At 40.9% G+C, this 14,551-nt stretch overlaps 1 protein-coding gene across 1 annotated transcript in view; it reads right to left on the bottom strand.

The window, feature by feature from the left end:
- The window catches only part of SLC6A2 (solute carrier family 6 member 2), a 415,085-nt gene that overhangs the window by 385,950 nt on the left and 14,584 nt on the right, over positions 1–14,551 (bottom strand). Inside the window, exon 4 of the mRNA XM_029608577.1 lies at positions 4,840–5,362. Coding sequence (XP_029464437.1) covers positions 4,840–5,149 — 310 coding nt within the window. The 5' untranslated portion in view covers positions 5,150–5,362. The remainder of the gene's footprint in view (positions 1–4,839; positions 5,363–14,551) is intronic.

The raw sequence follows: 14,551 nt of genomic DNA, 5'->3' as shown, positions 1-14,551 counted from the left end.
TTACTGGCATTGCAGACACAGTTCCAGTTCCGGTGGGCGCCCACTAAAATAAAATATTTGGGGGTATATATTAGCAAGGATCCCAAAGACCTCTTTCAGTTAAACTACCCATCGCTTATTCATAAAATCTTTCAAGATCTGGATAGATGGTCAGATCTTTACCTCTCCTGGTTTGGTAGGATTGCCTCGGTCAAAATGAATATCCTTCCCCGGTTAGGCTATTTATTCCAGGCCCTACCCATCCACGTATCCGACGCCCTGATTAACAGCTGGCAGAGGCGGATTTTTTCCTACATTTGGAAAAGGAGGCCACCCAGGATCGCTAGGAGTGTTATGTATAGACCCAAGCTGAGGGGAGGGCTTGGAGTCCCTAACTTGAAATGGTACTATGTTGCTGCTCAACTTAGGGCCCTCTTTGATTGGCATAGGAAGGGCGAACGGAAACAATGGGCGGTGATAGAGCAATTGCAAGTGGGAGCTATCCCCTTGGGCGCCCTTACCTGGCAGCCTAAGCATACTCGATGGTTCAAACGACCTCTCCCACCAACTACGCAGCACACGCTGTTGGTATGGGAGAAGTGGAAATCTCGCTTGACCGGGGACAGACGATATTTTTATAGTACGAACCTCTACTACAACAGTCAGTTCCCCCTGGGAGGCTCATCTAAAGATTTCCGACACTGGGCAGCGAAAGGGATTACCTGTTGCGGGCAGCTCTGGGGGTTAGAGGGTATGGTAGCAATCCCTTCTCTGCAGTCCTCCTATGATTTAGCACCAATGCAGGTGTACCCGTACTTGCAGCTACGGCATTTTTTTCAAACGGAGCAGGTGGGGAGGGATTTAGCTAAAGGGAAAACACAGATGGAGGCCTGGAGTGAGCAAGCAGATACCCTACGTAGAGCCATGTCTCAGCTGTACAATTATATTAATAGAGATCCCCAGAGCAAACCCGCTTTCATGAGGGCCTGGGAACGCGATCTCGCCCGCCCTTTGACGGATGAGACTTGGGATCAGGTCTTCCTTTACACCAAGAGGGGGACCCCACAATCTCAGTTAGCTGAAAATCGTTATAAGATTCTTTTTCGGTGGTATTGTACACCTGTAAAGCTGAATAAGTACAAAGGCACCTATGACCCGAAGTGTTGGAAGGGGTGCGGAGAGCTAGGTACTTTCTATCATATGTGGTGGACGTGCCCCTTCTTGACAAGTTTCTGGGCCTCAGTAATGACCCTAATACGAGAAATCTTGGGGATAGAGGTAGCCCTTTCTCCTGAACAAGTTCTACTGAATCTGCCCCTGGATATTTCCTACACCCAGGGTAAGCTTATAACCTATATCCTAGCCGCTGCGAAGTGTGTAGTAGCCCTAGATTGGAAGACTACAGGCCCACTAGTTATCGAGAAAATATATCCCAGGCTGCACACACTGAGCCTTGTACATTCGTCTCAGAATCTACGCCGACCTGGTCAGGGGGGATCTAATCAGAAGGTTTGGATGCCATACCGTACCTGGCAGAGCCAGAGGCGGGCCAAAGGGATGGATGTCTAGCTTTCTCGACAGCTGTCCAGGGAGTCTCACACTCTTACTTCCCTACTTGCATATCTCCAACATGAGGGAGGGGGGTGGGGGGGGGGGGGGAGGGAAGGGAATATAGGAAATGGTATGGCGGTGTTTTCATTGATGTTACTTGCATGACGGAACACTGGCTTGAATATGAATCTTGTTGTTATCTGAATACTTATCTGTTTATGCTCATGTTGAATGTTGCTATACAATTCAATAAAAATGTTAATAAAAAAAAAAAAAAAGAAGGCTATAATTGGGGCTATAATGTGCACCAGACATTTAAAATCCAGGCTCTCCACTATCTGCAGGGGCTGGTTATCCAGGGCAATTATTTCCCTGATGCATCTCATCATTACTTTGAATGCTGCCTACCTTGACGCAGAACAATGATACAGAACATGATCCCATTTACTCTATGGTAGTTTGCCACTGCAGACACATGGCAGGGGGCTGCTGGCATGCCACCTGACCGATGGAAAGGCCATGGGGTTAGCTACTGTTTCTGCTTTGAGTGGCAGAGGGGGTCCTTTGGCTAATACTATTGCCTTCCCGTGTTGCCAAGGCTAGTGGGTGGTGTTTCTGTAGGTAATGCTACCTACCAGCATTTGTCAGATGCCCCAGTACCTTCTCTCAACTATTTGCCTTAATGCAGAGAATACACCATGCAAAATGAGGATTATTCCTCATTTTAAACCACCTCTACACAACAGAGATCATTTGTGATCTCTCTGCATTCTTTGAAGCTGCTGCTGCTGCTTGCACTGGAGTTGAGATTGAAGATGGACTGAATTGAATTGAAGATGTGAGGAAAAATGCTAGAGACACCATTCACACTAACTGCACTGCCTGCTCTTCAAACCATCAATATCATCTACCTCCCCCACCTCCTCATTGGAGGCTAAAACACCACTGACTAGAGCTTCCAGTTCTCTTTGCTACTAGCTCTTCAATATCTTCTGATTCAGGGAATCCCAGACACGATTTGTCCTCTGAAGCATTATTTGAAAATACTGCTTCCATTACCACCGAAGCAGAAATCATGGAGGAGTATGCTTCTTGTTTTGGGTGTTGTACTTCTGCTGCCTCTGTCCTTGCTTCTGCCCTGCTATTGCTAGCTGTGGATGGATGTCCTGCTTTTTGTCCCTTCTCCAAAGTAAGAGGGAGAGGAACATGTGGTTGTGGCACATGCTTTTAATTATTTTACTTAGATTTATATTCCTCCTTTCAGCCACTTCAAGGCAGATTACATTCAGGTACTGAAGATATTTCCCAATTTTCATATCTTATGGCTTGAGTTGGCTTCCACTCCTGGCTTTCTCTGGCTACAAAAGTCTCATGTTTAGGGGCAGGACTCCCTTTTTCTCACTCCTATTAATATTGCTTGTATTTCTCAGAGGCTAGACAAGCTCTGCAGCAATACTCAATCCTCTGCCCCTTCCATTCCCTCCTCTCCCCTTTCCTTGCAGTGGCATGATGGAATTGAAGTAGCTATGGAGATTTTGATGTCACAATATAATTTGGTACCATATCGTTCACCAGTGCCACTCTCATACTGATTTCATATATACTTAATAGTGCTTAGGAATCACTGCCAACTTGCCAGTAAGCATCTTGCTAATGGCATAAAATCAGTCTCTCTCTTTCTAGGAATATCCTCACAATGTATGCAAAAAGATCTCATGCATAAACACATGCAGTGTATGTGTATGCACTACTGACCTTCTCCTTTGATACACACAAAACAAAAATTGTCACAAAGAGAATAAACTGAAAAGGCTGTACTTTTCTTTACTGCAATCTGTCTGCAGATAACCAATGTACTGTACTGTGTAGACAGACAAAAAAAAAAAAATCAGTGTTTGCTGCTTCTGTATCTCCAGTCCACTACCCTCCCCAGTGAACAAGACAGAAAGCCATGCCTCTGTCTCTCTGTCATTGTGAGAGCACTGGTGCAGAAAAAGCTTTTGCCAATGACAAAACTCCTCTCGCCTTGTTTAAAGGTTTCCTTTGATTTTAAGAGAGCTTCTGAAAAGACAAGCTTTCTCTGCAAGTTCAACAGAGAAAATGAAGTTTTTGTGCACATGCTCAGTGGGAGGACATCAGCATCACTTGATCCAGATGCCAGATATAGGCTAATTTAAAAAAAAAACAAAAACGCTTCATCTTGATTGATCCTTCATCCTGTCTACTTGCCTATTTCTCCAACCTTGGCTCTGGCCCAGGTACTACCTTACACAGGCAATGATTGGTTGCTATAGTTATCAGTTTCACTGCCGCTTTCTCAGTGCAGCACTTTTCTATGTGCAATAGATCTGAGGGAGAAACAAAAATAAAATTTTGTTTAAATTCATGGGCACCCTTAATTCATTTGGGGGTCCACAAAATAAAAATGGTCTTAATTCCTTGCATTTTACCCATTCATTTCAAATGTGTGCATATCCCTATTTTCTTTACTGTACTTCTATTGCTGTCTGTATCTTAATTATTTGCCATACATTGGCAGGTGTCAACAATTTTACAGAGAGGAAGCTATAAAGTAAAGAGAAAAGTCAGGCTCTCTGCATGCTTCTCCACACAATCCAAACATGAACAGTGTTCTATTTTTATTTACCTCAATTACTTATCTTAAGGAGCTCTTGGCATCTTATCTTCAATTGCCTATCTTTAAGTAATTATTTTAAAGAAGTTGCATGTAATTTAATCTGTTTGGAGAATATTTTGCTAGGACATTAGCCAGATTGCCTTTTTGTGTTATTTCATAACAATATGTGATGTGTATGTATGAAAAATGGGAAGGAGTCTTGCCGGTATTTTAGACCTCAGGGTACGAGGTATGATCATCAGTTATTAGTAGTAAGACATATGGTATTAGAAATATTTTAGAAGGTCACATAAAAAGTTTCAGACAGAAGTCAAAAGCCATATAACCAGGCTAATTTATAAAAAGCCAGGAATGAAATACTAGATCTTGTTTATCTAGCAGTTCCCAAGTAAGTCATCTCAATAAACAGCTTTGATATTCTTAATAAAATAAAAAAAAATAAAAATAAAAGAGTGCTATATGCTGTAATAACAAAAATGTATTGTATAGGATTGAGAAGGCAGTTATAGGAAGTCTTAAGGAGGCAGCAGTATTCACTTCAATGAGACTCGTAATTTCTCAGGTGTTACAAATTGTCCTTAACCCTACAAAACTGATAATGCATATATGCAGCTTGAACATTGATGCAAGTATGGTGTCGTGCTGAAAAGTAAGAAAAACAATGGTCTTACCCCCTCCATTTTTGTAGCAGAGATAGGGGAATCTCCAGACATTGGCCAGGTCCACAGAAAATCCAATGACAGAAAGCAGAAAGTCAATCTTTTTGCCCCATGTTTCTCTTTCCGGGTCTTCGGGGCTGGTGACTGAATACTGTGGCGAGGAGGCTGGCAGAATGGCACTGCTGGTGTACTGAACTCCATTCTGCTCCTTCACCAGAATCAGCTCCACATCTTTCTTCTCCACCGAGCATTCCTTCAACGGAGCTACTGCAGACAATTTCTGGTCAAACTGACCCTGTTTGTTCATCCTTGCCTTGAGCATCCAGAAAACTGAGGCGGCTCTCTGCCAGTGCACTTTTCAATGCAGTTTTCTGTGATCAGATTAGTAGTCTAGCAATGTGTAGGGAGATTGAAAAAGAGAAAGGAAGAACAATCCAAAGTGGTTTGTTATCAGATTGGCAAACATGAAGAGCTCTTCCTTTGTTTGGGGGCTTTTTTTTTTTCCCAACTCTTTCTCTCTCACTTTTTTTCAAAGCTGGGGAAAGAAAATTAGAGTTCTGTTAAATGGTGAAAGTAACACACGTGAGCTAATGAAACAGAACTAAAGAAAGGCAAATGCTTTAAGCTGGCTGATCTCTCCAAACCACATCAGCACTAAAAAATAAAGTACTATCAATCTTTGAAGTATTTTATTTATTTAAAATAAAATGTATGGTCTGCATCTTTCAAAACAAATTGCAGCTGGATTATATACAGCCACATTGTGTCCCGGTGCACTGAAATCAGGCAGAGGTAGTCCCCAGAGTCACCGATGTGTAGGTAAAGCTACAATAATCTGTAAGTGGTCTTCTCCAGGCATTGAGCAAACCCACTTTTAAATAAACTGCACACTTTAAAGCATCTTTCAAAATAATTCTTCTCTCTTTGGAATTAAAACACTGTCAAACGTGTAACAGAATATGTGAAAAGGCAAGAAATAAAATCTCTACCAAATAACCCCTAACTTGACAACAAAATGATCTGTTTCACTGAAGATTTTTCACTTTTTCCTATCTTTGGGAAAAATAAGCACACACGTTCTGCAAATACAAAAGTTAATAATAATATTAATAATAATTTAGTGTGCACTAAAGCAGAACCAAAGTGCATGGTATTATTTCACTGGTTTGTAGATCAGATGTTTAAAAGCTAAGGTCTGCACATTTCATAACACAAATCTAAAAGCCCTGAAATAGCCAGGGAAGCTAATATTCCCATCTTCATAGATACCTAGGCATGCAGCATACAGATATGAAAGCTATTACCCCCTGCCCCAGAAAAGAGGAAGACGCTTACCAAACTGCGAGGATCCCTTCTGCCCCTGTGGCTGCAGATGTGGCAGGGGGTACAATAAATGACCGATCTCTAGCGCTGGATGCGGAGACAGGGGCCACAAACTGAGATGCTCTCCCAGCCTCCTAACTCTTCCCTTAAGAACACCGATTAATCTATTTATTTTTAACCCTGTCTCTCCAGGGAAAACTTTGAGGCGCTTTCATACAGATAAACTGCAGGCGCTGGAGAGGAGAGAGAGCTTTTTAAATTGGGCTCCTCTCGCTCCACGTGATTTATTTAATCAGGAAAACCTAAGTACTTTGGAAACGGAACAGTGCCACCACTTGTCCCTTCCTGAGAAATAAGACAAGATCTCATCAGGTACAGATCTTCCGAAAAAAAAAAAAAAAGGATACAGAGCTTATAGGCACACGAATGCTGCTAAGCAGCCTAGGGACGGAGAGGGGGTGTTAGCGAACAAATTGGATCTTGCCTTCTTCACAAAATTAGGAAGCAAACTAAGTCAGTTTTGGTTTCTAGCTTTTTTGCTTTTAAGCAGAAACATGGGGCAATCTGGTAAATGTAAAATAGGCTACCCTAAAGGTAAATGTGCACAATTGGATTATGGAAAAAGCTCCTTAATCTTGGACCTGCCTGGGTCATGTTGTTGCTAATGGGGATGGACAGTGGTTGAATTGCAGTCAGAAAAGTAAATAAAAAAAAAATACATGCAAAACAGCTTAATGCATGCTGTTCAATACAATGCCCCTGAATCGCTTGTAGAACAACCAACTTTCACTACATGAGCTGGAAGACAAAACGGTCATAAGGCTCCCATTTAAGCACGGAGCAGAAGTCTCAGTGCTGCTTGCTAATTTTTGTACCATATGCAATTATTTTGTGCACTTTCAGAATTAAACGGGGTAAGCAATTCACACAGCAGCTTATGAGATTTCTTGTGTGCAGTTGATTGAGTAGTGGTGGAAATAGTGCTTTGCACCATCATTAAATGTGATATGAATGCAAAACGTATTGCACCTGCTAATTGTGATAGTGAAGGCACAGTTCCTTTTTAAATTGTTCCTTTTAATTAACTTTATAAAGTGGAAATTAACACAAAACTATATTTTAGTGTGAGAAAATGTTTACTATTTCTCAGTGTATTGTGAAGTACTGGTAATCTATTTATGTTACGATGGCTTTGTTTTTTAAGTTTTGGAGCTCATATAATCACTTCCCTTACCATTTTGGTAGTGATTGATAAAGCAGCAGTACATTTAAAATATGCTTTAGATAAGCCAATAGCAAGATAAAATCTTTATGATATCCCTTATTGATAGGAATAGCTAAGTATGACTAGCAGGTATTGTTGCTATTCATATCCAATTGACACTTACCCCATTCTTGATGTCAATACTGACATTATCCTCATGAACATTACCAGTGAATACAACTCACCTTTGTTCAGCAAAGGCTGGTGGAGCTACGCTACTCAGTTCTACTCAGCTGAACCATAGGGGAAGAGAGAGGGGTGACAGAGCAGGGAGAACCTAACATTGTGTAACTATAGCATGGGTTATTTTTCCCTATATGCATCACCTTGCACTTATCCACATTAAATTTCATCTGCCATTTCAATGCCCAATTTTCCAGTCTCAGAAGGTCTTCCTGCAATTTATCACAATCCGCTTGTGATTTAACTACTCTGAACAATTTTGTATCATCTGAAAATTTGATTACCTCACTTGTCTTATTTCTTTCCAGATCATTTATAACTATATTGAAAAGTAAGGGTCCCAATACAGATCCCTGAGGCACTCCACTGCCCACTCCCTTCCACTGAGAAAATTGTCCATTTAATCCTACTCTCTGTTTCCTGTCTTTTAGCCAATTTGTAATCCACGAAAGGACATTGCCACCTATCCCATGACTTTTTACTTTTCCTAAAAGCCTCTCATGAGGAACTTTGTCAAACGCCTTCTGAAAATCCAAATATCCTTGCTTATCTTCTGTTACTTGTTGAAGGAAAGAATAGCCAGTTGGACAGATCATGTTTAAAAAAGAAAGATCAGTATGAAAACCAAGTTTTTGTCAAAAATAAATCAAGACCCATCAGATAAATAAGAGGAAATATCCTATTTTTCCTTAATGACAAAACATTAACAATAACCCATAGACAAATTACAATTCTATTGTTTCTGGATTGGATCTAGAAACAATAGAAGAGGTAGAAGATCGCTCTAGATTATTGAAGAATCTAGACTTAGGAATAGAGACAAGACGAGAACTGAAAGATATACTGTATCTGTCTCTTCCTGTCATCATCGGTATAATACTAACATCTATATTATGAGCAGAGGCAGACAACAGGTAAAACAGCATAGTTGACAGTGAAGGCCTCAGGTAAAAACTTAGGGGATCATTTTCCAAGCGGATCGCACGCGATAAGGGATGTTTCGCATGCGTGCGATACCAAGATTGGGGCAGAGTCAGCCCTGGAAGAAGAGGAGTTGGGGTGGCACTGGGGCTGACGCCGCAAAGACTTCGCCGACAGCGAAAGGTATACGTCTTTTTCGAAGCCAGTTTCGTGCCAAATAACTACACCTTTTATGGTGTAGTTATTTGGCGCGACGCCGGCAGCGATCGCACCTTGGAGGTGCGATCGCTGCTGGCTATCGCACCTTGGAGGTGTGATCGCTGCTGGCTATCGCAGGATCACTCCCCCCCCCCCCCCCCCCCCGTTTCTTCCCCCCGCCCCTCTCTTCCTGGGTAACATCACGCTAGGTTGAGAGAACATTGCACAAATCTCATCTTTGGGTGAGTTTCCTCACTCTGAAGGTCATCAAATCTTCACAAGAGAGCACTGTTCTGTTAGTACGTCTCACTTTGAATGTCAAAGTGGCCCCTAACCCCTACACTAATACCTAAACCTCACCTCAAGTTATTAGGTGGGCCTCCCATAGAGATATAAATACCTATGTAGTGTGAGGCATTATGGCTAGTCTCAGTCTCTCTCTCTCTTTCTTCCCCCAGTGGTTGTGGGAGGGCCTTCATAGCTAGGCTGGCTCTCCAGGAGCATAAAACGGCATTTGCAAAAACATCGCATTGCACGATTTTATGCAAATGAAAAAGGTGTAGTGGCTTCGCAAAACTGTGAGCCCAGTCCACTTGGCCACAAATTCCACCCCAATATCCTCTCATTTGCATTGTACTTGCATGCAAAAACGCCATATAGCACTTTGATAAATGACCCCCTTAGATTGTAAGCCCTCTGGGGATAGGGAAATACCTACAGTACCTGAATGTAATCCACTTTGAAGTTCTGGAAAAAAAAGTGTGAAAAGCGGAAAATCTAAAAAACCAAGGACCTTTGCCAACAACCTATCGTCTGTGTGCCCGTTATTTTACCAGGCCCTGCAGGCCTCAAATGATGATGCTTGAAAGGGGCAGAGATAATCCACTCCTCCACCGTGCCAGCATCGAGGAAGCATCAAGGCAGGGAAAATCAGAAGGTCAGCTTGGTCATACAGCAAGCTTACGTTAGCAGAGTCAAGTAAAGCGTTTAACAGCAGCAGGATTGCCAATTCTATCTACCTCTTTGTTCAGTGCTATACATTCTTACCTTCCCATCTTATTTTTTAGACTTCTAGCATTTGTATATAGACACTTTAAAGTATGCTTTTTATTTGTATTAACAACCTGCTCATCATCTGACAGGGGTAACTTTTGCTCTGTTCGCTCTTTACTTAAAGGCACTGGACTACTTTAGCATTTATTGTAATGTCTCTTTTGGGATGCCTTAAGTTCCCTGTTTTGTTAGTATCTTTCTAAGGTACATCATTCTGAACCATGTGCTTCTGAGCAACTATTGGCTTTCCCCATCATCTTGTTTTAAAGTTGCTTTATCTTTCTTTTAAAGCTTAGTGAAGACTGCTAAAAACTACTCTGAGACACAGATTCATCAGTCATGAAGTAATCTAAAGAAAATGTGGAAAAACAGCAATTTTCAAAAACACTATAAATATTTATCGTGCTTGCTTCTTTTCAACTTGCTGCTTCCTCATTAATAAAATGAAAGCGAGCATTTAGTAAGCGCTATCAGGTTAATAATACATAAAAGATTTTTTTTTGTTTGTCTGCTTTACTTCAACTTTTGAGTTTCCAGACCAGCTTTTCTGAATTCAGGAACTTGGTTTTAACCTTTTAGCTTATCAGCATTACTTTATTCAATTTATGTTAGTAATGATACCTTAGATCAATTATCCCTTTTCTGTGTTATTTCCAAAGCCTGATACCCCCATCACAGCTCTGCCTGAGGGACAGCTTGTCTACTTGAATCCTAAACGATTTCAACTTCTAATTCAATTGTACTTTTGCCACAGCTCAGCCAATGAGCATAATTCTTTTATGGGTAAGAAACCTCTTTAGAAATAATCCAATAGCACATATTAAAATATAGGTCACTGTAAGAGCTGACAAATATCTCATTTGTCATAACCTGGAAGACAAGCCGACTCCTCATGGGTGCTGTTGATTCTTCTTCCACTGCTTGCAGGCCTAATTTTAAAACAATCAGTTCACAAGAACAATTTATTTACCACTGTCCAAATCATTTAAAGTTAGTTGACAAACTAATGTGACATTTGCAGCTGCGTTTGAGTGAACACCATAGTAAAGAAAGCTGGAGTTTGCATGCTATGGACTCTGTGAGGAAAAGGCTCTGAGGGCCAACAAATTGAGCTTGATCATATAGAGACAATTCTGTTAAACAATCTAGTATTAGCGAGCTTTCAATCTGTATTTTTCTTGATTCTATTGCTTTTTTCTCTAATCCTTTCCCTTGGTCTTCTTTCTTTTGCAGACTGGTATTAGGGGTATTTGCTTGATATGGGTTCCATGGTTCTAAGTAATCAATGTTCAGTTAGATGTTTTAGTGTAACAGGGGGTGAAATATTCAGTGGGAAAGGCTGATCAAAGCTCTGTGGGAATGTATAACTCATAGTCTCTGGTAGAGCTGGAATAACTGAGCAACAACCTTCTGATGGTTCCAATTGGTCTGATTTTATATACAGAGAAAGAGTATTTAAAAAGTCTTATCCACTATGAAGCTTAGATCTCTTTCTTAGGTGGTACCTCCTAATATAAGAACATAAGAAAATAAGAAATTGCCATGCTGGGTCAGACCAAGGGTCCATCAAGCCCAGCATCCTGTTTCCAACAGTGGCCAATCCAGGCCACAAGAACCTGGCAATTATCCACTGTGAAGCACAAGAAATGCTGATGTTCCTTTCGTATGGAGATATGCTTCCATCAGATCCAGAGAAGTGAGAAACTCCTCTTTTTGCACGAACAATTAATGACCACAGAGTTTCCATGCTGAAATTAGTGTCGTGCAAAAATCTGTTGACATCCTTGAGGTCCAATATTGGGAAAAAAGGATCTTCCTTTGGGGGGACCACAAAATAAATGGAATATCATCCTGATCCTTCAGAACTGGAATTACCATTTTTAATGTGATTAACCTTTGCAATGTGGCCAGCATCATGGATCTTTTCTGGGTGGAGTGACAAGGAGAAACCTCAAGGAGCAAAACGTGAGTTTAAAAAATGAGGGGGGCTAGAATAGGGAGAGGGTAGGTTAGGAGAAGAGGAAGGGAGGTTAGGGTAGGGGGTTGGAAAGTTCCCTCTCAGTCCGCTCCTTAATTGGAGCGGTCTAGGAGGGAACTGGGGAAAGCCCCGATGTGTCGCTATGCGAATTTGCTAAATTATACTCCCCTTGCGTGCACCGACCCAACTTTATAACATGCGCGCACCAGCAGGCACATTATAAAATCACGCATAACTTTTGAAAATCTCCCCCAAGGAGGTAATTTTAAAAAGTTACACGAGTAAATGAACCAATCTATCGTAGCAATTTTAAAAATCCATATGCATGTGTAAAGTGCACTTTATGGACAATTCAATGGCATATATTATAGCAAATTTCAAAAGCTCACTTACACAGGTAAAGTACACTTACACATATAAAACCAAATTTTAAGTGTGTAAATGTCTTTTTAAATCAGGCCCATACAGAGTCATTCATCAAAATATGTTAGGCCGCTATCGCGGGCGTTAGAGCCTTAATGCTCGCGATAGCGCCATAACGCATGCATTATTTATCACATCAAGTGACACGAATAAAAATTAGGAAAATTTATTCAAAGGGGAGGAATTTGGGAGGGGAGGGCATTAACAGCGTGCGATAGTGTAACACACGTTACCGCACGTTTTTCATGCCACAAATAGCTAGGGCGAGAGTTCATTGTAGAAATCTCATTTGTGTATCTTTCCTCATTCCAAATCACATCAGATCTTCACTGATGTGTACTGGTCTGCTTCGTACATCTGACTGTGCATGTAAAACTGCCCCCCAAACCCTAGATCACCACTAAAATCTCATCTCGAGTTACTAGATTACCCTCCTACAGTGGAATAAATAGTTTACTACTTTGAGAGCCTTAAAAAGAGCCTCGCTCTCTTAGGGTGTGATAATTCTAAATCATCATAGTCACAACCTTTTTGCTTATCACGGGCATTATTCCTTCGAAATTTATAGAATTTTGATGAATCTAGGCCATAGTGAGGAAGTAATATTTATTTGAGGAACAAAAAAATATTCCCAGTATATTTTCAGTAAATCCCAAGCAGAATTCCTCACATTTCCTTAGTTGAGAACCAAAAATATTTCAGTATGATTTTAAAACAGAGCGAGTGAGAAACTCTCCTTAATCTTTGACAGCTCTGGATGGAAATTGCCTAATCCCTATTTTCACTGAAACCCCACGATTGATGGAAAAAGGGGTAGAGCTTTAAAATGTAACAGAATTCTGCTGTTGGTGTCCTACCAAAACTAACATAAAAATGCACTTGGGTTAATAATAGTCTGTGAGAAATCCCTTAAATAGTAGTTGGAAAGAGAGTGACTTTAATACATGTGCATACTATCAATATGCACATTCCAGTCTAACATTTATAAAAGTGTTAATTACCTGAAAAATGTGACAAGCAAGGAAAGTACTGAGGAAGGAATAATCCTTTATTGTAAAGTGAATTTGAAAATCCCTGAGTAAAATAATTTTAAAAGGGAAATTTCTAAATTGCTGAGACTGTCACAGCAATACAAGTGAACTATGTGAAAGCTGAATAAAGAGAAATTAAATAGAAATAAAATTGAGAGGGATTGCTGCTTATATACAAATGGGTGCCGGCGCCAGCCCTCCGGTTCCTCCCTTGACCCGTCTACGTCAGGCGCCCGCCCACCTCCACTGCCAATGGGCAAAGTGAGATGCTGCAATGCCGACAGGTGCGCACACGAAGGAGTGCAACAAAGGAGCCTGCCCCTTTGTGTGCGTCTTTAGTGACGCCCATAGCAAGCAAATCTAAACTCAGCCACAACTAAACACCTCTTAAAATGGATCTAGTCTACCTCATTAAAACAATCACTGGACGAGGAAACCATAGAATTTATCAGAAGACTTCAAAAAACAAGGAAAAACAAGAAAGGAAAAACCTGATCTATCCCAAGATGAGTCACAATTCTCATCCTGTGACCTCTTCCAGCCTAATGGTCACTCTCCCTTTACTAAATGTACAGTCACTATCTAAAAAAAATCCCACTGATAAATGACATTTGAAATGAAGTTGGCCATAGAGGCAAAAACTCATAATAAAAGCTTTTTTAAATATATCCAAAGCAAGAAACCTATGAGGGAGTCGGTTGGGCCATTAGATGACAGAGGGGTTAAAGGGGCTCTTAGGGAAGATAAGACCATTGCAGAAAGACTAAATGAATTCTTTGCCTCCGTGTTTACTAATGAGGATGTTGGGGAGATACCAGTTCCAGAGATGGTTTTCAGGGGTAATGAGTCAGATGAACTAAACGAAATCACTGTGAAACTGGAAGATGTAGTAGACCAGATTGACAAACTAAAGAGTAGCAAATCACCTGGACCGGATGGTATGCATCCTAGGGTTTTGAAGGAACTCAAAAATGAAATTTCTGATCTATTAGTTAAAATTTGTAACCTATCATTAAAATCATCCATTGTACCTGAAGATTGGAGGGTGGCCAATGTAACCCCAATATTTAAAAAAGGCTCCAGGGGCGATCCGGGTAACTATAGACCAGTGAGCCTGACTTCAGTGCTGGGACAAACAGTGGAAACTATTCTCAAGATCAAAATCGTAGAGCATATAGAAAGACATGATTTAATGGGACATGGTCAACATGGATTTACCCAAGGGAAGGCTTGCCTAACAAATCTGCTTCATTTTTTTTGAAGGAGTTAATAAACATGTGGATAAAGGTGAACTGGTAGATGTAGTGTATTTGGATTTTCAGAAGGCGTTTGACAAAGTCCCTCATGAGA

The sequence above is a fragment of the Rhinatrema bivittatum genome, chromosome 7 (genome assembly GCF_901001135.1).
Source record: "Rhinatrema bivittatum chromosome 7, aRhiBiv1.1, whole genome shotgun sequence".
NCBI lineage: Eukaryota > Metazoa > Chordata > Amphibia > Gymnophiona > Rhinatrematidae > Rhinatrema > Rhinatrema bivittatum.
Note: the sequence above shows the minus strand (reverse complement) of the source record. Positions and strands in the feature narration are given on the sequence as shown.